Source organism: Lithobates pipiens, unplaced genomic scaffold (genome assembly GCF_037356315.1).
Source record: "Lithobates pipiens isolate NorthernLeopardFrog02 unplaced genomic scaffold, aLitPip1_a1.2 Scaffold_30, whole genome shotgun sequence".
Classification (NCBI taxonomy): domain Eukaryota; kingdom Metazoa; phylum Chordata; class Amphibia; order Anura; family Ranidae; genus Lithobates; species Lithobates pipiens.
Genome location: NW_027507791.1, coordinates 30,810,258 through 30,831,567, shown reverse-complemented (window position 1 = coordinate 30,831,567; position 21,310 = coordinate 30,810,258). Strand labels below are relative to the sequence as shown.

At 45.5% G+C, this 21,310-nt stretch overlaps 1 protein-coding gene across 1 annotated transcript in view; it reads right to left on the bottom strand.

Moving 5' to 3' along the window:
• The window catches only part of CREB3L4 (cAMP responsive element binding protein 3 like 4), a gene marked incomplete in the record, with an annotated part of 12,291 nt that extends 418 nt beyond the window's left edge, over positions 1 to 11,873 (bottom strand). Inside the window, 5 exon segments of the mRNA XM_077463927.1 lie at positions 2,750 to 2,836; positions 2,929 to 3,059; positions 4,287 to 4,554; positions 8,817 to 9,017; positions 11,640 to 11,873. Of these exon segments, the coding sequence (XP_077320053.1) occupies positions 2,750 to 2,836; positions 2,929 to 3,059; positions 4,287 to 4,554; positions 8,817 to 8,987 (657 nt within the window).
• Positions 11,874 to 21,310: the final 9,437 nt, after the last annotated feature.

The window sequence follows — 21,310 nt, the reverse complement described above, 5'->3', positions numbered from 1 at the left end:
AAGGAGGAGAAGAAGGAGGAGAAGGAGGAGGAGAAGGAGAGAAGGAGGAGGAGAAAGGAGGAGAAGGAGGAGAAGGAGAGAAGGAGGAGAAGGAGGAGGAGAAGGAGGAGAAGGAGGAGGAGAAGGAGGAGGAGAAGGAGAGAAGGAGGAGGAGAAGGAGGAGAAGGAGGAGAAGGAGGAGAAGGAGAGAAGGAGGAGAAGGAGAGAAGGAGGAGAAGGAGGAGGAGAAGGAGGAGGAGAAGGAGGAGAAGGAGGAGGAGAAGGAGGAGAAGGAGATGGAGAAGAAGGAGAAGGAGAGGGAGAAGGAGGAGAAGGAGGAGAAGGAGAGAAGGAGGAGAAGGAGAGAAGGAGGAGAAGGAGAGAAGGAGGAGAAGGAGAGAAGGAGGAGAAGGGGAGAAGGAGGAGAAGGAGGAGAAGGAGAGAAGGAGGAGAAGGAGGAGAGAAGAGGAGAAGGAGATGGAGAAGAAGGAGGGGAATAAAGAGATGGAGAAGTGGAAGGAAGAGAAGAAAGAGATGGAGAAGAAGGAGAAAAAGAAAGGGATGGAGAAAACGGATCAGAAGATAGAGAAGGAAAAGAAATAGAAGGAGAAGAAAGAGAAGGAGAAGGAGGAGCAGGAGAAGGAGAGAAGGAGGGAGGAGGAGAGAAGGAGGAGGAGAAGGAGGGAGGAGAAGAAAAAGGAGAAGGAGGAGGAGATGGAGAAGGAGAAGAAAAAGAAGGGACGAAAAATATGAAGGAGAAGGAGTAAAAGAAGAAGAAAGAGAAGGGTGAAAGACACAAAAAAAAAGAGATAAAGGAGAAGGAGGAGATGGAGAAGAAAAGGGAGAAGAAAGAGAAGGAGCAGACAAAGCAGAAAGAGATGGAGAAGGGGGTGAAGGAGGAGATGGAGAAGAAGGAGGGGAATAAAGAGATGGAGAAGTGGGAGAAGGAGGAGATGGAGAGGGAGGAGGGGAATAAAGAGATGGAGAAGTGGAAGGAAGAGAAGAAAGAGATGGAGAAAAAGGAGCAGAAGGCAGAGAAGGAAAAGAAAGAGAAGGAGAAGAAAAAGGGAGAAGAAAGAGGAGGAGAATGAATGAATGAATGAATGAAATACTTATATAGCGCACAATGCGAACTGAATCGCCTCTAGGCGCTGTGGCGAGCTTTGATCATCTGCTAAAAGAGGAAGGTCTTGAGTTTTTTCCTAAAAGCCAGGTGATTTTCTTCCAGGCGGATGTTTATTGGTAGAGCATTCCATAGCCGAGGCCCTTGGACAGCGAATCTCCGATCCCCCTTTGGATTTATACCGGGCTTTGGGCACGAGGAGGAGGTTTTTGTTGGCTGATCGAAGACTGCGGTTTGGTGTGTAATGATTTATTTTCTCCATTAGGTATTGCGGAGCTTCTCTATGCACGCATTTGTGGGTGAGGCAAAGGGTCTTGAACGTGATCCGATTTTTTACGGTTAGCCAATGTAAGCTCCTCAGTGAAGGAGAAATGGATTCCCAGGGTTTTTTTCCTGTTATCAGCCTTGCCGCCGTGTTTTGGATCAGTTGTAATCACACAAGTTGATATTGTGGTAATCCTATGTACAGCGAGTTTGCGTAGTCCAGTCGTGAATTAATGATTGTTCCGACTACCACTGCTTTGTCATTCTTTGGGATAAAAGGGATGAGTCTGCGAAGCATGCGCAGCAGATGGTGACAAAGCAGAAAGAGGTGGAGAAGGAGAAGAAGGAGAAAAAAAGATATGGAGGAGAATAAAAAGATGGAGGAAAAGGGGAAGGAAGAGATGAAAAAGAAGTAGGAGAAGAAAGAGGAGGAGAAGGAGAAGAAAGAGAAGGAGGGAGGAGAAGGAGAAGGAGAAAGAGAAGAAAGAGAAGGAGGGAGGAGAAGGAGAAAGAGAAGAAAGAGAAGGAGGGAGGAGAAGGAGAAAGAGAAGGAGAAGAAGGAGAAGAAATAGATGAGGAAAAAGGAGAAGGAAGAGAATAAAAAGACGGAGAAGGGGAAGGAAGTGATGGAGAAAAAGAGAAGAAGAAAAAGAAGAAAGATATGGAAAAGCAGAAGATGGAGGAGAAGGGGAAGGAAGAGATGAAGAAGAAGACAGAGAAGGAAAAGAAAGAGATAGAGAAGGAGGAGAAAAAAAGAGAAAGAGAAGCAGAAGAAGAAAGAGGTGGAGAAGAAGGAGCAGAAGACAGAGGAGGATGATGTATGGGATTTGGCTCTATATTACATTCTATAGACATGGAGTATATATAGAAGGTTTCTCTCCTCTCGGTGTGGATTTGGTTGAATCCGGTTCTAATACGGATTCATTTTATCTATACTTTATTTTATCATTTTTTAGTCTTGATGAAGGGGGCTTTCCCTGGACCCCTGAAACGCGTTGAAATGTAATTAATTGTAAATCAGTAAAGTGAACTTTTAACACACGAAGTCTCCAATGTTTCTTTTGGAACGTATTGGCCATCCTTCCTCCTCACTGATTAGCTCCAGAATTCCATTTTCAGAGCCGCCACATCCCAACTTTACCGGATCCCATCTCTCGGCACCCACGACAGGAACTCCACCCACCCCACCGGATCAGGCCCCACCTCCGGCCCACATCAGATTCCTCAGGCAGTATCGGGGGCAAGAGGGTTATTGTAACCCTTCTGCCTTCCACCACCTTAGCTGGTCTGACTTCGGAAGGCGGCACGAGGCCGCAGTCTAGGTGTGAATATTTTTTACTGGTGAAGCCATGTCTTAGCTCCATACGGTAGGGTGTGCCGTACCTTGGTCAGAGGTAGGTTATTCGGCAGGGCCACCCCTTCCTGTGACAGCAGCCTCTTCTCCTCGTCGGTCAGGTGGAGCTCCGGGTACTGCGGGGGGAGGGGAGATGAAGAATGAGACACCAACCACCGAGGAGACCCACCGGACAGACCCACCGGACAGACGGACCGCCGACACTTACCAGGGAGTCCATAGAGAGGAGGTCCGGAGAGGACACCCGCATCGGCAGCGGCTTGCACAGTCCAGCATGGAGGGACGGCAGGTCATTCACGATGCAGCTCTCCGGAATCAGCACGGGAGACGGCCAATCCTCTGCTGGTACAAAAACGCGACGTACTGAGAACAGTGGCAACCAATCAGACAGATACTACCGCATTTCCTAGCTGAAGGAACGTCCAGCATCACCTAGCCCTTTCCTCCCCCAGCCTGACTGTCCCGACCCTTTCGTTCACTGGACTTCCAATCATGGAGGCTCGGCATCACATGTGGGCGTTCCCGATGCCAATACAGCTTATGTAAGAAATGCCCACCCCCCCAAATGAAACCCGCCCATCAAGGCATTTTTTACATTTGCATAACTCCTCCCACTGCTGGCATCAGGACAGAGGGCTCTTGAGAGGAGAACTGAGGCCTGGGGGGCTGGGAGGTTTTCAGGAAGCTCCTCCCACCAGCCACAATCTGCCTGCATTGCCTGGAGGACTACAGAGACCCGGTGATGACATCACTGGGACTAAAATAAGGAATGGATTGAAATTGGATGGAATTTTTATTTAAAATGTTGATGTGGGGGGGGCCAGGGAAGGGACAACTGGGGTGGGGGGCTGGGGGGGGAGTTCCAGGGTTTACCTGTCCCTGGACCCAGGGGACAAATGGCCCTAAAAATGACTTAAATCCAAAACTTGTCTTTGGGTTTTAAATAATGTTGGGCTAGAACCCCTGTGCCCCCCCTTAGGGAGATTTTCCTTCACTTCCTGTCCCAGTGACACAAAAGGAAGTTGAAGGAAGTTAGTTGGGGTAGGAGGAACGCTTTGGTGGGGTGTGGGTCAGCCACGCCTCCTGACCTTTGACCTCTGGGGGACACGCCTGCTGACCTTTGGAGGAGGTCCCTATTCCAATCCCTGAGTCCTAACCTTGTTCCTCAAGGGGAAACCTTTTTTTATTTCTCACCAGATCAGGTGTCCCCCGCTAGAAGATCTCACCTTTATTCCTGTCTTGGTGACACCAAGGGCTGGGCCTCGTCAGAAGAGTGTGCTTTAGCAGGAGAGGGGGGGGGGGGGGGGGCAAAAAAAAAAAGAAAAAGACCTGCGACCTATGCCGTTGAAGTAGTTCACATCTCTTTAGGGAGGGGGCGCTCTTTGGCCGTGATAAAGGAACCTTGTTCTGGCTTTTGGTGACAACTGTAAATAGAAAGGGGTGAATCCCGCCATTGGGGACACGGCAATAAAAGGCTTACTGGGGGGGAGGGGGGTCTAACCCTTTGCCACTCCATTCAAAAACCAAAGAAAATCTCCATTACAAACCCCCCCCCCCCTACGTTACCTAGCTGGATGGATATGACGCTGCTCATCTCGCCGTGCACTTTGCGCTCCTCCATGGCGCCGATGTCGTACACCAGCTCGTACACCGGGGGGGGCGCAGGCAGCGGGGCGCCGTTATCGTGGCTCATGGGGGTCTCCGGCCGGGGGTCGTCCGAGAACCCGCTGTCGCTCTCCGGCGACTCGCTGGCGGCCGCCTCGGTGCTGTAGACATCGTTGGGATTGATCATCATCTGCAGGTAGTCGTCGGCGTCCTCCCGCTCGCTCAGGCCCTGCAAACGGCAAAAAAAAGAGAGAGAGAGCGCGACGGTTACGCCGGCGCCAAAGACAAGAGCGCCAGACAAGTTTGGAACATTTAATTCAATAAATTTGACTCGAGTCAGATATATAAAACAAACGAAGGTGCAGCCGAGATCCCTTCCTGCCCCCCCCCCCCCGACGCCGGCGGAACGGCGCCCCCGGCGGCCGTCTCCTTTTAATCACGTGGTCGGTCGTATTGAGAGATCCTGGTTTTGGCGGCGGCTGTGCGGGTCAGTACCCGGATCCGTGCCGTGTGTGTACACACTCTTGTCTGGAGGTGTTTGCGTAGGCGGCCAGGCGCGACTGATAGCGCTTTGTGCTCGCCAAGCGCTAACGAGCTTTATTGAGGCTTAAAAAAAGATCAGCGGCGGCAATTGATTCGACTTTGTAAACACGTCGGTGATAAGCCGTGGCGGTGGGGGAGGACGTCGGCGGCGTCCAGGATGTGGTCTTGGCAAGGGAACGCTATCAGATGCCAATAAAAAATTCACGCCGTCTGTATTACCAAATCGCGTTATTCAAAAAAGTGCGCTTTTCCTGCCACGGATCCAGAAACGCTGCGCCAAACGTAGTCATGTGACCCGAAAGCCTAGGCGACCCTCAACAGAATCGTCCGGGCTCTATTTATTAATCTGCGTGTAAATTCGTTCTGTGCAAATTGGGCAAAAATGATTACATTTATGTGCTGATTCCCTCTAGCGTTCTCTAGAATTGTTACATTGTATCTCATTTGTTACAAAGATGTATGTATTCCCTGTGCTCCTCAGCGCCATCTAGGGGCCGTAATGTGGTATTTTACTACTGCCCATAATAAAAGAATGTTAGTTCCAAGGAGAACATAGCCTTAAAGAACGTTCGTTTTTACCCAATTGGTTACATCGGTTTGTTAATTCCCTCTAGCGTTCTCTAGAATCGTTACCTTGTATCTCATTGTTGCAAAGATGTATGTATTCCCTGTGCTCCTCAGCGCCATCTAGGGGCCGTAATGTGGTATTTTACTACTGCCCATAATAAAAGAATGTTAGTTCAGAAGAGAACATAGCATAATCTATCTCTAAAGGACATTTGTTTTTACCCAATTGGTTACATTTATTGGCTAATTCCCTCTAGCGTTCTCTAGAGTTGTTACACTATTTCACTTGTTACCTATGTATTTCCTGTATTCCTCTGCGCCACCTGGTGGCCATAATGTGGTACTTTAATACAGCCCAAAATATAGGAAAGTTCGTTCAGAAGAGAACATAGTCTAAAGGACATTCGTTTTTACCCAATTGGTTACATTTATCGGCTAATTCCCTCTAGGGTTCTCTAGAATCGTTACTTTGTATCACTTGTTACAAAGACCTGCGTGTTCCCTGTGCTCCTCAGCTCTATAATTGTTACATTGTTTCACTTGTTACCTACTCAATGTATTTCCTGTGTTCCTCAGCACCATCTAGTGGCTCTAATGTGGCACTTTACTACTGCCCAAAATATACAGAAGTTCGTTCAGAAGAGAACATAGCCAAAAGAACATTTGTTTTTACCCAATTGGTTACATTTATTGGCTAATTCCCTCTAGCGTTCTCTAGAATGGTTTACATTGTATCTGTATGTATTCCCTATTCTACTCAGCTCCATCTAGTGGCAATAATGAGGTATTTTACTACTACCCATAATAAAAGAATGTTAGTTCAGAGGAGAACATAGTCTAGCTCTCAGGGACATTCGTTTTTACCCAATTGGTTACATTTATTGGCTTATTCCCTCTAGCGTTCTCTAGAATTGTTCCATTGTTTCACTTGTTACCTGTGTGTTTCCTGTGTTCCTCAGCGCCATCTAGTGGCCATAATGTGGTATTTTACTACAACCCAAAATGTAGGAAAGTTCGTTCAGAAGAGAACATAGTCTAAAGGACATTCGTTTTTACCCAATTGGTTACATTTATTGGCTAATTCCCTCTAGCGTTCTCTAGAATGGTTTACATTGTATCTGTATGTATTCCCTATTCTACTCAGCTCCATCTAGTGGCCATAATGCGGTATTTTACTACTACCCCTAATAAAAGAATGTTCGTTCAAAAGAGAACATAGTCTATCTCTAAAGGACATTTGTTTTTACCCAATTGGTTACATTTATTGGCTAATTCCCTCTAGCGTTCTCTAGAATGGTTTACATTGTTTCACTTGTTACCTATGTATTTCCTGTGTTCCTCAGCGCCATCTAGTGGCCATAATGTGGTACTTTACTACAGCCCAAAATATAGAGAAGTTCATTCAGAAGAGAACATAGCCTAACGAACATTTGTTTTTACACAATTGGTTACATTTATTGGCTAATTCCCTCTAGCGTTCTCTAGAAAGGTTTACATCGTATCTCTGTGTATTTCCTATTCTTCTCAGCTCCATCTAGTGGCCATAATGCAGTATTTTACTACTACCCATAATAAAAGAATGTTCGTTCAGAAGAGAACATAGCCAGACTTATTTGTTTTTGCTCAATTGGTTACATTTATTGGCTAATTCCCTCTAGCGTTCTCTAGAAAATGTTACATTGTTTCACTTGTTCCTCCGTTCCATCTAGTGGCCATAATGTGGTATTTTACTACTGCCCAAAATATAGAAAAGTTCGTTCAGAAGAGAACATAGGCTAAAGGACATTCGTTTTTACCCAATTGGTTACATTTATTGGCTAATTCCCTCTAGCGTTCTCTAGAATAGTTCCTTTGTATCTCTTGTTACGAAGACCTATGTGTCCCCTGTGCTCCTCAGCTCTAGAATTGTTACACTGTTTCACTTGTTACCTATGTATTTCCTGTATTCCTCTGCGCCATCTAGTGGCCATAATGTGGTATTTTACTACGGTCCAAAATGTAGGAAAGTTCGTTCAGAAGAGAACATAGCCTAAGAACATTCGTTTTTACCCAATTGGTTACACCTGTTTGTTAATTCCCGCTAGGGTCCTCTAGATTTTTTTGGTACAAAGATGCATGTATTTCCTATGCCGCTCAGCACCATCTAGTGGCCATAATAAAAGAATGTTCGTTCAGAAGAGAACATAGCCTAAAGAACATTTGTTTTTACCCAATTGGTTACATTTATTGGCTAATTCCCTCTAGGGTTCTCTAGAATAGTTACTTTGTATCCCTTGTTACGAAGATCTATGTGTTCCCTGTGCTCCTCAGCTCTAGAATTGTTACATTGTTTCACTTGTTACCTATGTATTTCCTGTGTTCCTCAGTTCCATCTAGTGGCCCTAATGTGGTACTTTACAACTGCCCAAAATAATAATATAGGGACGTTCGTTTAGAAGAGAAAATAGCCAAAAGGACATTCGTTTTTACTCAATCGGTTACATTCATTTGCTGATTCCCTCTAGCGTTCTCTAGTATTTTTTCCATTGTAGTTCATGTTACAAAGATGTATGTATTCCCTATTCTTCTCAGCACCATCTAGTGGCCACAATGCGGTATTTTACTACTGCCCATAATAAAAGAATGTTCGTTCAGAAGAGAACATAGCCTAAAGGACATTCGTTTTTACACAATTTTTAACATTTATTGGCCAAATTCCCTCTAGCGTTCTCTAGAATTGTTGCATTGTATCCCCTGTTACAAAGACCCATGTATTTCCTGTGTTCCTCAGCTCCATCTAGTGGCCATCATGCGGTATGTTCCTACTGCTCATAAGAGGACATAGCCTAAAGAACATTCGTTTTTACCTAGTTGGTTCATTTATTTTTTTTATTCCTTCTAGCGTTCTCTAGAATGTTTATATTGTATCCTTTGTTACAAAGACCTATGTATTTTCTATCTTCCTTAGCTCCATCTAGTGGCCATAATGCGGTATGTTCCTGCTGCCCATAAGAGAACATGGCCTAAAGAACATTCGTTTTTACCCAGTTAGTTACATTTATTTGCAAATTCCCTCTAGCGTTCTCTACAATTGTTACATTGTATCCCTTGTTACAAAGACCTATATATTTCCTATGCTCCTCAGCTCCACCCAGTGGCCACAATGTGGTATATTACTACTGCCCATAATAAAAGAACAAGAGCGCAGCCTAAAGAACATTCGATCTGAACAGAATTTGGCCTCCAGGACGTTCGTTTTCCCCCAATCGGATGGGAATGCCCATGGGCCTCCAGGGGGCGCTGTGGGTGTCGGTCATTATTAGTAACTGCCGCGGATGGGGGCGTATTCCATGCCCGGGGGGGCGTGGCCACCTACATCCCACAATGCACCGGGACACTTACCGTCCTCCCGCTGAGCTGCCATTCGTCGTACAGCTTCTCGGCCGGAAATCCGTGACCTTCGGACAGAGGGAAGGCGGCGGGGTCCGCCCCCGGAAACCCCTGCGGGTGGAATAGATCGTCCTGAGCATCAAACAGAGGCCCCAGGAGGAGCTCAGGTCTGGAAGAGTCCATGTTCCCTCGGGAGGGGTGAGAGGTTCCGCTCTGTAAGGAAGATGGGGGGAGGGGTTAATGATTACCTCCAGAACATCGCTCAATCCCTGCCACCTTTATAAACCAATCAGACTGACCGATAACACCGAGCCATGGCGCCAACGTTTTCTACGGAGGCAAAAGCCTTTCCAGAAGGACGGCGCCATCTTTAGCCAGGCATCAAAATGACAAATTACTGAGTAACTCTAAAATGGTTTTCCCTGTATGAGTTCCGAGACACACTATATACACAACGGAACAACGTATCCCTATGACATCGCTGCGCTCGACGCGTTTCGTAGACATAGTCTCTTCCTCAGGAGTCACCAATATCTGTATATTTATTCAGGCGTCATCCGGGGTCACCCTCTCCTTCCTGGACAGAGAGGACCCAATCCTGTAAGTCCCGGTGTCTGTGCAGATCTTGGCTGTGTTCACAAATGTCTGACACAGATCAGCCCCCTGCTGCGGCCTCTCGTCTTATGACTGGCTACAGAGTTACAATGTACAGTCTGATCACTGGGGGAGGGGAGACTGAGGAAATGCCCCCCCCCCCCCATATACACTTCACTGGAATGCCAACATCTAAACCAATATCTACTTCCGGCAACATGGCCGGAGTCTTCTGTACTTTGGTAGTCTTGTGTGCTCCCCTTTACCACAGTCTCCAGCAGTCTCCTATAGCAAGACCACAGTCTGTAGTAGCCCCATGTAACTTGACCACAGTCTCTAGCAGTCTCCTAGGATATCACCACCTTTTCTAGCAGTCTCTTGTAGCAAGACCATTCTATAGCAGACCCCTTTACCTTGAGCACAGTCTCTAGCAGTCTCCTGTAACCTGCACAGTCTTTGGCAGACCCCTTTACCTAGCAGTCTCCTGTAACTTGGCAACAGTCTCTAGAAGTCTCCTGTAACCTGACCGGTCTCTAGCAGTCTCCTTTACCTTGACCACAGTCTCTAGCAGTCTCCTGTAACCTGACCAATCTATAGCAGACCCCTTTACCTAGCAGTCTCCTGTAACTTAGCAACAGTCTTTAGCAGTCTCCTGTAACCTGACCGGTCTCTAGCAGACCCCTTTACCTTGACCACAGTCTTTAGTAGACCCCTTTACCTTGACTACAGTCTCTAGCAGTCTCTTGTAACCTGAATAGTCTCTAGCAGACCCCTTTACCTTGACCACAGTTTCTAGCAGTCTCCTGTAACCTGACCAATCTATAGCAGACCCCTTTACCTAGCAGTCTCCTGTAACTTGGCCACAGTCTCTAGCAGTCTCCTGTAACCTGACAAGTCTTTAGCAGACCGCTTTACCTTGACCACAGTCTCTAGCAGTCTCCTGTAACTTGACCACAGTCTCTAGCAGTCTCCTTTACCTTGACCACAGTCTCTAGCAGTCTCCTGTAACCTGACCAATCTATAGCAGACCCCTTTACCTAGCAGTCTCCTGTAACTTAGCAACAGTCTTTAGCAGACCGCTTTACCTTGACCACAGTCTCTAGCAGTCTCCTGTAACTTGACCACAGTCTCTAGCAGTCTCCTGTAACTTGACCACAGTCTCTAGCAGTCTCCTGTAACCTGACCAATCTCTAGCAGACCCCTTTACCTAGCAGTCTCCTGTAACTTGGCAACAGTCTCTAGCAGTCTCCTGTAACCTGACCGGTCTCTAGCAGACCCCTTTACCTTGACCACAGTCTCTAGCAGTCTCCTGTAACCTGACCGGTCTTTAGCAGACCACTTTACCTTGACCACAGTCTCGAGCAGTCTCCTGTAACTTGGCAACAGTCTCTAGCAGTCTCCTGTAACCTGACCGGTCTCTAGCAGACCCCTTTACCTTGACCACAGTCTCTAGCAGTCTCCTGTAACCTGACCGGTCTTTAGCAGACCACTTTACCTTGACCACAGTCTCTAGCAGTCTCCTGTAACCTGACCGGTCTTTAGCAGACCACTTTACCTTGACCACAGTCTCGAGCAGTCTCCTGTAACTTGGCAACAGTCTCTAGCAGTCTCCTGTAACCTGACCGGTCTCTAGCAGACCCCTTTACCTTGACCACAGTCTCTAGCAGTCTCCTGTAACCTGACTGGTCTTTAGCAGACCACTTTACCTTGACCACAGTCTCTAGCAGTCTCCTGTAACCTGACCGGTCTTTAGCAGACCACTTTACCTTGACCTCAGTCTCGAGCAGTCTCCTGTAACTTGACCACAGTCTCTAGCAGTCTCCTGTAACCTGATTAGTGTTTAGCAGACCCCTCTACCTTGACCACATCTTTAGCAGTCTCCTGTAACCTTATCAGTCTCTAGCAGACCCCTTTACCTTGTCCACAGTCTATAGCAGTCTCCTGTAACATAACCAGACTTTAGCAGACCCCTTTACCTAGCAGTTTCCTGTAACTTGGCAACAGTCTCTGGTAACACAGTAAATCTGTCAGTGAGTGGGATTTGAGGATCATTGAGTTGGTTGATAACACCATCCCTGCTCGGCCCCCCTAATGCCCCCCACCCCCCTCCCGGACCCTTTTCCCTCTCCTTCCTCCGGGTTGGACAGATCAATGTCCCTTCTCACCATTCTTGTCCCCATTTTTTCTCTCCCGGGTCTCTATTTCTAGGCAGCGGAGCTGACAGTCTCCTGTGACACTGACCTTATCAGTAGGTGTGGATCCCGGGGAGCATTCCTCTCCAGGGGGAGCGTAGGGAGCGTAGGGATCCTCGGCAGAGAGACGGCTGATTCCTCGCAGCGATGGATTAGAGCGCAGGCTTCCAGGATCTGGACATCCTGGAGGAGGCGGCCAGGGACCTCCCCTCCTCCGCCGTCTTCTCCTGTTTGGCAGGTTTGGTGGGTGTTCCCCTTCTCCGATCACACCTGTCACACAGGTAACTCTGAGCTGGGACTGGAGACCTGAGATTACAAAGGTGTGTCACCGCGGGGAGGGGGACAGGTGACACCGGGGAGAGCCAGATAACAGCCAATGATATTCAGCTGAAGACCGCCATCCTCTGACCGCTGAGGGGATTCAACACACACAGCTCCGTAATCTTTAACCTATCAATCTATATGAGCAGTGCAAGTCCCCGAATCAGCCATGTACAGCAGAGCTCAGACTGGGGAGAGCAAGAAGCAGCACAAGGAGCCAATCAGATCATGTGCTGATAAGGGGCATAGGAGGAGAGAGCGGAATGCCAGAGAGATGAACTCATCGCTGTGCTGCTTCTCCTTTCACTGTCCAGTCACAGGTTGGGGGATAGTCCAGGATGACCTGGGCTCAGATAAAGGGGGTTGAATCATGCTGATCATCAGACTGAGGGAGCGAGAAGCAGCACAAGGAGCCAATCAGATCATGTGCTGATAAGAAGCATGCTGATAAGAGAAGAGAGCAGAGTGACAGAGAGAGATTAGCTCAATCCTGTTCTGCTTCTCCTTTCACTGTCCAGTCACAGGTTGGAGGCTGGTCCGGGATGACCTGGGCTCAGATGAAGTGGGTTGAATAATGTTGGTCATCAGACTGATAAGGGGCATAGGAGGAGAGAGCAGAATACCAGAGAGATGAACTGGTCACTGTGCTGCTTCTCCTTTCACTGTCCAGTCACAGGTTGGGTGACTGGTCCGGGGTGACCTGGGGAGCAGATGAAGTGGGTTGAATAATGTTGGTCATCAGACTGATAAGGGGCATAGGAGGAGAGAGCGGAATGCCAGAGAGATGAACTCATCGCTGTGCTGCTTCTCCTTTCACTGTCCAGTCACAGGTTGTGGGGATAGTCTGGGATGACCTAGGCTTAGATGAAGTGGGTTGAATAATGCTGGCCATTAGACTGAGGCAGCGAGAGGCAGCACAAGGAGCCAATCGGATCATGTGCTGATAAGAAGCAGGCTGATAGGAGGAGAGAGCAGCATGCCAGAGAGATGAACTCATTGCTGTGCTGCTTCTTGTTTCTCTGTCCAGTCACAGGTTGGAGACTGGTCCGGGATGACCTGGGCTCAGATGAAGTGGGTTGAATAATGTTGGTCATCAGACTGATAAGGGGCATAGGAGGAGAGAGCAGAATGCCAGAGAGATGAACTCGTCGCTGTGCTGCTTCTCCTTTCACTGTCCATTCACAGGTTGGCTGACTGGTCCGGGTTTACCTGGGCTCAGATGAAGCGGGATGAGCAATGCTTGTCATCAGACTGAGGGAGCAAGAAGCAGCACAAAGAGCCAATCGGTTCATGTACTGATAGGAGGCATGCTGATAGGAGGAGAGAGCAGAATGCCAGAGAGATGAACTCATTGCTGTGCTGCTTCTCCTTTCTCTGTCCAGTCACAGGTTGGGTGACTGGTCCGGGGTTGACCGGGGCTCAGATGAAGGGGGTTGAATAATGCGGGCCGTAAGACTGAGGGGGTGAGAAGCAGCAGAAGGAGCTAATCGAATCATGTGCTGATAAGAAGCATGTTGATAGGAGGAGAGAGCAGAATGCCAGAGAGATGAACTGGTCGCTGTGCTGCTTCTCCTTTCACTGTCCAGTCACAGGTTGGGTGACTGGTCCGGGTTGACCTGGGCTCAGATGAAGCGGGATGAGCAATGCTTGTCATCAGACTGAGGGAGCAAGAAGCAGCACAAAGAGCCAATCGGTTCATGTGCTGATAGGAGGCATGCTGATAGAAGGAGAGAGCAGAATGCCAGAGAGATTAACTCATTGCTGTGCTGCTTCTCCTTTCACTGTCCAGTCACAGGTTGGGGGATAGTTTGGGATGACCTGGGCTCAGAGGATGTGGGTTGAAAAATGCATGTGCTGCATAGGAGGGGCATAGGAGGAGAGAGCAGAGTGACAGAGAGATGAGCTCATTGCTGTGCTGCTTCTCCTTTCATTGTCCAGTCACAGGTTGGGGGCTGGTCCGGGGTGACCTGGGCTCAGATGAAGTGTTGAATAATGCTGATCATCAGACTGAGGGAGCGAGAAGCAGCACAAGGAGCCAATCAGATCATGTGCTGCTAAGGGGCATAGAAGGAGAGAGCAGAGTGACAGAGAGATGAGCTCATTGCTGTGCTGCTTCTCCTTTCATTGTCCAGTCACAGGTTGGGGGCTGGTCCGGGATGACCTGGGCTCAGATAAAGTGGGTTGAATAATGCTGATCATCTAGTGGCAGAAAGAAGTACTGCGGGGGAAATCTAAAAAAAAAAGAGTTTTGACTTTAGATCTACTTTAAACCCTCGATCCATCCTCCCGGTGTACCGGCTCCTCCCCTCCCTCCAGACTCCAATGGCTTCCTCTGATTTCCCTGCACACTGCGAGCTTCTCGCCACGTGCATTAGAAGCTGCTGCTTTTCAGAGGAGTATAAAAACCTCCGGGGGCTGCGCCTTTTAAATGCAAGCGAGCGAACGTACGAGGTGACATTTTTGCATGAGTCAAGAAGGAAGTATAAAAATGATTTGTTTTCCTCCATAAGTAATGAGGAAACGTGGGCCGTGCCAGTCCTGACCCGAGATAAGGCGTGTGATTGGGGGGGGGGAATGCGGGAGGACCAGCCAGCAGAGATTTCCTCCTCTGATATGCCTTTTAATGTAAGAGGAAGAGACGATCGTATTCACAAGAATCTTCCTGCTTAGAAAAGAACGATTCAATCGGAATTCGAGGTGGGGGGTAAAATCCCCCCCCCCCCCCCGGTCTGTGGTCATACAGGGATATCCGTGGCTCTGCTATAAGTGTCGTATATCCTGGAGAAAGGGGCGTATTTATCAAAAATGTGCCTCACAAGTCAATACATTTTGTGTAAATAGAGCAAAATCGAACGTTCTCAGGCTCTATTCTCTGCAGTTCGAATGTTTTTCATTGAAAAAAAATAAAATGGGGGAAAAAGAACACTAGATGGGGCTGATGAGCACGCTTATTGATACTCAGCTCCATCTAGTGGCCATAAGAGGTAATTTCCCCATTCACACTGCTTTTTTTTTTTTCACTGAATAACATTCGATCTGCATGGAATGAGAACATTCGAGTTTGCCCCATTCACGCAGAACAAATTTACATCCAATTTAGGCAGATGAGCAGCCGTGGAAATTCTTGACTTATGGAAAATATCTCTCCTTGTGCAGGGTGACTGGCCTTGTCTCCACCCCCCCCCCCTTTGTAGTTTTCTGTAGTGGGTGGAGCCTGTCAGGCCCCTCCCACAGTTCTGCTTTTTCTCCTTGTGCAGGGTGACTGGTCTTGTCTCCGCCCCCCTCCTGTAGTTTTCTGTAGTGGGTGGAGCCTGTCAGGCCCCTCCCACAGTTCTGCTTTTTCTCCTTGTGCAGGGTGACTGGTCTTGTCTCCGCCCCCCTCCTGTAGTTTTCTGTAGTGGGTGGAGTCTGTCAGGCCCCTCCCACAGCTCTGCTCTCTCTCTCTCTCGCTCTCTCCTTGTGCAGGGTGAGTGGTCTTGTCTCCGCCCCCCCCTCCTGTAGTTTTCTGTAGTGGGTGGAGCCTGTCAGGCCCCTCCCACAGCTTTGCTTTCTCTCCTTGTGCAGGGTGACTGGTCTTGTCTCCACCCCCCCCCCCCCCCCCTCCTCCAGTTTTCTGTAGTGGGTGGAGCCTGTCAGGCCCCTCCCACAGCTCTGCTCTCTCTCTCTCTCCTTGTGCAGGGTGACTGGTCTTGTCTCCGCCCCCCTCCTCCAGTTTTCTGTAGTGGGTGGAACCTGTCAGGCCCCTCCCACAGCTCTGCTCTCTCTATCCTTGTGCAGGGTGACTGGTCTTGTCTCCGCCCCTCCTGTATTTTTCTGTAGTGGGTGGAGCCTGTCAGGCCCCTCCCACAGTTCTGCTTTTTTTCCTTGTGCAGGGTGACTGGTCTTGTCTCCGCCCCCCCTTCTGTAGTTTTCGGTAGTTGGTGGAGCTCTCAGGCCCCTCCCACAGCTCTGCTCTCTATACAGCACAGTGATGATGTCACTGCTACCTTTACAAGGTAATATCTGGGTTTGGCACTCAGAGAGGATTTATATCCTTTGTGGTTGTTGAGAAATAGATTTATATGAAAGTTTTCCTGTCCGGAAGTTCAGCTTTAAAAATCCGAACTTGGGGGTCCCTGGTAGGGGGGCCCGGCACGTGGGCGGAGCTGGGAACACAGAGGGATAAATGGAGATGTGGGCAGCCAATAGGAAGGCAGAGCCTCCCGCTGGGTCTCCGGGAGGGAGAGGAGGGAATGCTCCGGTCACCCTGCTTGTATTGTGTTGCCGTCTATTTCAGGAGGTGCCGCACGTGACGGAAGGTCTGACTTCATATCACACAGCCAGCAATCAGGACTAAGATTGGTGTCCCCGGGGGGGTGTGGAGGCTCCAAGGTGCTGCCCCCCCCCCCCCATGGGATGGATGGGGACACCTGAGCCTCGGGTGGGGGGAGGGGGCGTACAACGTGCGGCTCAGCAGGTTCCGTTCTTATTGTAGTTTGCATTTCAGATTCTCTACAACTTCTATTGTCCTGTGTGTGGCCGTGTCGGGGGGTAATTCAGTGTCTTTCCGTCTTCATCACCCACCTTATTATAGTCTCAGTGATGTCATCAGCGGGTCTCTGCGCTTCTCTATGCAATGCATGGCAGATCGTGGCTGGTGGGAGGGGCCTGCAGGGTGACGTCATCACTGGGTCTCTGCGCTTCTCTATGCAATGCATGGCAGATCGTGGCTGGTGGGAGGGGCCTGCAGGGTGACATCATCACCGGGTCTCTGTGCTTCTCTATGCAATGCATGGCAGATCGTGGCTGGTGGGAGGGGCCTGCAATGTGACGTCATCACTGGGTCTCTGCGCTTCTCTATGCAATGCATGGCAGATCGTGGCTGGTGGGAGGGGCCTGCAGGGTGACGTCATCACTGGGTCTCTGCGCTTCTCTATGCAATGCATGGCAGATCGTGGCTGGTGGGAGGGGCCTGCAGGGTGACGTCATCACTGGGTCTCTGCGCTTCTCTATGCAATGCATGGCAGATCGTGGCTGGTGGGAGAGCCCTGCAGGGTGACATCATCACCGGGTCTCTGTGCTTCTTTATGCAATGCATGGCAGATCGTGGCTGGTGGGAGGAGCTTGGCTGGAGAGCCCCTCAGTCCTGATGTAAACAGTGGGAGGAGTTATGCAAATATCAAATTATGGGCGGGCGTCGGTCTAGATGGGTGGGTGTTTCTAGACAGGTCGTATAGGTAACGCCCACAGGTAAATGCTGAGCCGCCATGATTGAAGGAAGTGAAATCCCATTAAAGGGGCGGGGCCAGTCAGACTGGGGAGGAAAGCGCTAGATGATGCTGGTCGTCCAGCCAGGAAATGGGGCGGGGCTCTGTCTGACTTGCTTCAGCTTCTAATGCACGTCGTGAGAAGCTCGCAGTGTGCAGTGAAATCCGAGGAAACAATTGGAGTCCGGGGGGAGGGGAGGAGTCGGTACACCCGGAGGATGGAGCGAGGGTTTAAAGTGTATCTAAAATCAAAACTCTTTCTTAGATTTCCCCCGCAGTACTTCTTTCTGCCACTAGATGATCAGCATTATTCAACCCACTTTATCTGAGCCCAGGTCATCCCGGACCAGCCCCCAACCTGTGACTGGACAGTGAAAGGAGAAGCAGCCCAGCGATGAGATCATCTCTCTGGCATTCTGCTCTCTCCTCCTATCAGCATGCTTCTTATCAGCACATGATCTGATTGGCTCCTTGTGCTGCTTCTTGCTCTCTCAGTCTGATCGCCAGCATTATTCAATCAACCCACTTCATCTGAGCCCAGGTTATCCCGGACTATCCCCCAACCTGTGACAGGACAGGGAATGGAGAAGCAGCACAGCAATGAGCTCATCTCTCTGTCACTCTGCTCTCTTCTCCTATCAGCCCATGATCCGAATCGCTCCTTCTCGCTCCCCCAAACTGATGACCAGCATTATTCAGCCCACTTCATCTGAGCCCAGGTCATCCCGGAACTATCCCCCAACCGTTTCAGTCCAGGGGGAGGGGCCAGTTCACCCGGAGGAGGGGGAAGGAGCCAGTACACCTAGAGGAGACGGGGGCGGAGCCAGTACACCCAGAGGAGACGGGGCGGAGCCAGTACACCCAGAGGAGACGGGGGCGGAGCCAGTACACCTAGAGGAGACGGGGGCGGAGCCAGTACACCCGGAGGAGGGGGAAGGAGCCAGTACACCTAGAGGAGACGGGGGCGGAGCCAGTACACCCAGAGGAGACGGGGCGGAGCCAGTACACCCGGAGGAGGGGGAAGGAGCCAGTACACCTAGAGGAGACGGGGGCGGAGCCAGTACACCCAGAGGAGACGGGGCGGAGCCAGTACACCCGGAGGAGGGGGAAGGAGCCAGTACACCCAGAGGAGACGAGGGTGGAGCCAGTCCACCCGGAGGATGGGGGAGGAGTCAGTACACCCGAAGGATGGGAGAGGAGTCAGTTCACCCGAAGGATGGGGGAGGAGTCAGTTCACCCGAAGGATGGGGGAGGAGTCAGTACACCCGGAGGATGGGGGTCAGATTTAATATTATGATTATTGTTACATTGTATTGTGTGTTGGTTAATATTCCTTTCATCTGTATGAAGTCTTTAACAACAAACTCAGAGTGCACCCGGAGTCATTTTTATTAACTCTTTCTTTTCCCTTTTTTTTTTCTCTTTTTAATTATCAATATTAATCATAAAAAGGAACAAAACAAAAACGTATTTTGTTTGTGAATATCTTTGCTGTGCTTTTTATACTATAAATATTTGTATTTACATTAAAAATATATTGTTAGTAATTTTATTATTATTATAATAATATATAATAATCATCAATCAGTTCCAATTATGAATAAATTATAATAATATATTAATAACTATTAAAAATAAATTTATTACAATGAATTAGTAACAAATAATACATCTATATTATTATTATTATTATATTATTATTATATTATTATTATTATATTATTATTATATTATTATTATATGATTTACTTTATTATTATAATTGTATCTTTATTATTATTTTTTTTTTTTTATTATTATTATTATTAATAAGAATTATTATTATATGATCTATATTATTATACAGGACTTCTATAGAGCCAATAGTTTGCGCAGCGCTTTACAACATAAAAGGGGGACAGCACGATTACAATACAGGAGGGCCTTGCTTGTGGAGCTTACAATCTAAAGGGAGGGGGTGGTGGTCCAAGAAGGTAATAGCTGCGGGGGGGGGGGGGGGGGGGGGTGATGTGATGGAGGTGACTCCGGTCGGGTACAGTTCTTAGGTGGGTGTGGGATAGGCTTCCGGGAATAAATTCGTTTTCAGGGATTTATTAATAATGAATTCTAATTTATATACAATATTATTATTATTTCTATTAATAATAATAATAATAATATATATTATAATTGTATGTATATTTTTCAAATGTATTAGTATTGTTATTATTATTATTATTATTATTAATAACAGAAATAATAATACTGTATATAAATTAGAATTCATTATTACTAAATAAGGATGATAATTATAATAATTATTATTATATAATAAAATATATTATTATAATCGTATGTATATTATTCAAATTTATTATTATTAACTATACTGCATACAAATTAGAATTCATTATTAATAAATAATAATTATTAATATTATTATTAATAATAATACTGTATATAAATTAAATTTCATTATTAATAAATAATGATAATAATAATTATTATTATATGATGTAATAAATAAATAAATAATAAATAATAAAAAAATATATATTAGAAATAATAATACTGTATATAAATTAGAATTCATTATTACTAAATAAGGATGATAATTATAATAATTATTATTATTATATAATAAAATATATTATTATAATTGTATGTATATTATTCAAATTTATTATTATTAACTATACTGCATACAAATTAGAATTCATTATTAATAAATAATAATTATTATTATTATTAATAATAATACTGTATATAAATTAAATTTCATTATTAATAAATAATGATAATAATAATTATTATTATATGATGTAATAAATAAAAAAATAATAAATAATAAAAAAATATATATTAGAAATAATAATACTGTATATAAATTAGAATTCATTATTACTAAATAAGGATGATAATTATAATAATTATTATTATTATATAATAAAATATATTATTATAATTGTATGTATATTATTCAAATTTATTATTATTAACTATACTGCATACAAATTAGAATTCATTATTAATAAATAATAATTATTAATATTATTATTAATAATAATACTGTATATAAATTACATTTCATTATTAATAAATAATGATAATAATAATTATTATTATATGATGTAATACATAAATAAATAATAAATAATAAAAAAATATATATTAGAAATAATAATACTGTATATAAATTAGAATTCATTATTACTAAATAAGGATGATAATTATAATAATTATTATTATTATATAATAAAATATATTATTATAATTGTATGTATATTATTCAAATTTATTATTAACTATACTGCATACAAATTAGAATTCATTATTAATAAATAATAATTATTAATATTATTATTAATAATACTGTATATAAATAAAATTTCATTATTAATAAATAATGATAATAATAATTATTATTATATGATGTAATAAATAAATAATAAATAATAAAAAAAATATATATAATTTTTTTTCGTAAGTTTTTATTTAAACCACCAAAAGGTGAGTCCAGGTCACCACGGGAACAATATAAAACAAATACATTACAGTTGCATAGAAATAAGACAATGTATAGAAGGTTTAAGGTGCAATATATGCAACAGTGTCACTGATAATATATTATTATAATTGTATGTATATTATTAGAATGTATTATTATTATTATTAATAATAATAATAATAATAATAATACTGCATATAAATTTGAATTCAATATTAAGAAATACTACTATACCTATTTTATTATCATTTTATTATTATATCATTCTAATCTCATCATAACCTAATATTTTTTATTACTATTTATTTGAGAATAAAATCACTAAATTGAATGTTACAAATACCCAAACTGGGATAAAAACATTGTTTATGATAGAAGAACTCAACAACATCTATGAGGCACACCCACTTTTAATAAGCCACACCCACATTTGGTATCCTCACATGGAAGATATGGAGACAACGCAAAGCTTTGGTAATGTGACACAGCAGGTGTGGTCAGGACTGCGCATGCATGGGTGGGACGGGTCCTCTTTATTTCTGCAGAACATTTGGCCCCGCCTCTATGGAGTTCTCTTCTATATATATATAATACAATGAGATGGTAATGGATGAAGATGGCCTCTATTATATGAAGGAACTAATCACCTTTAATCCCTCATCATCA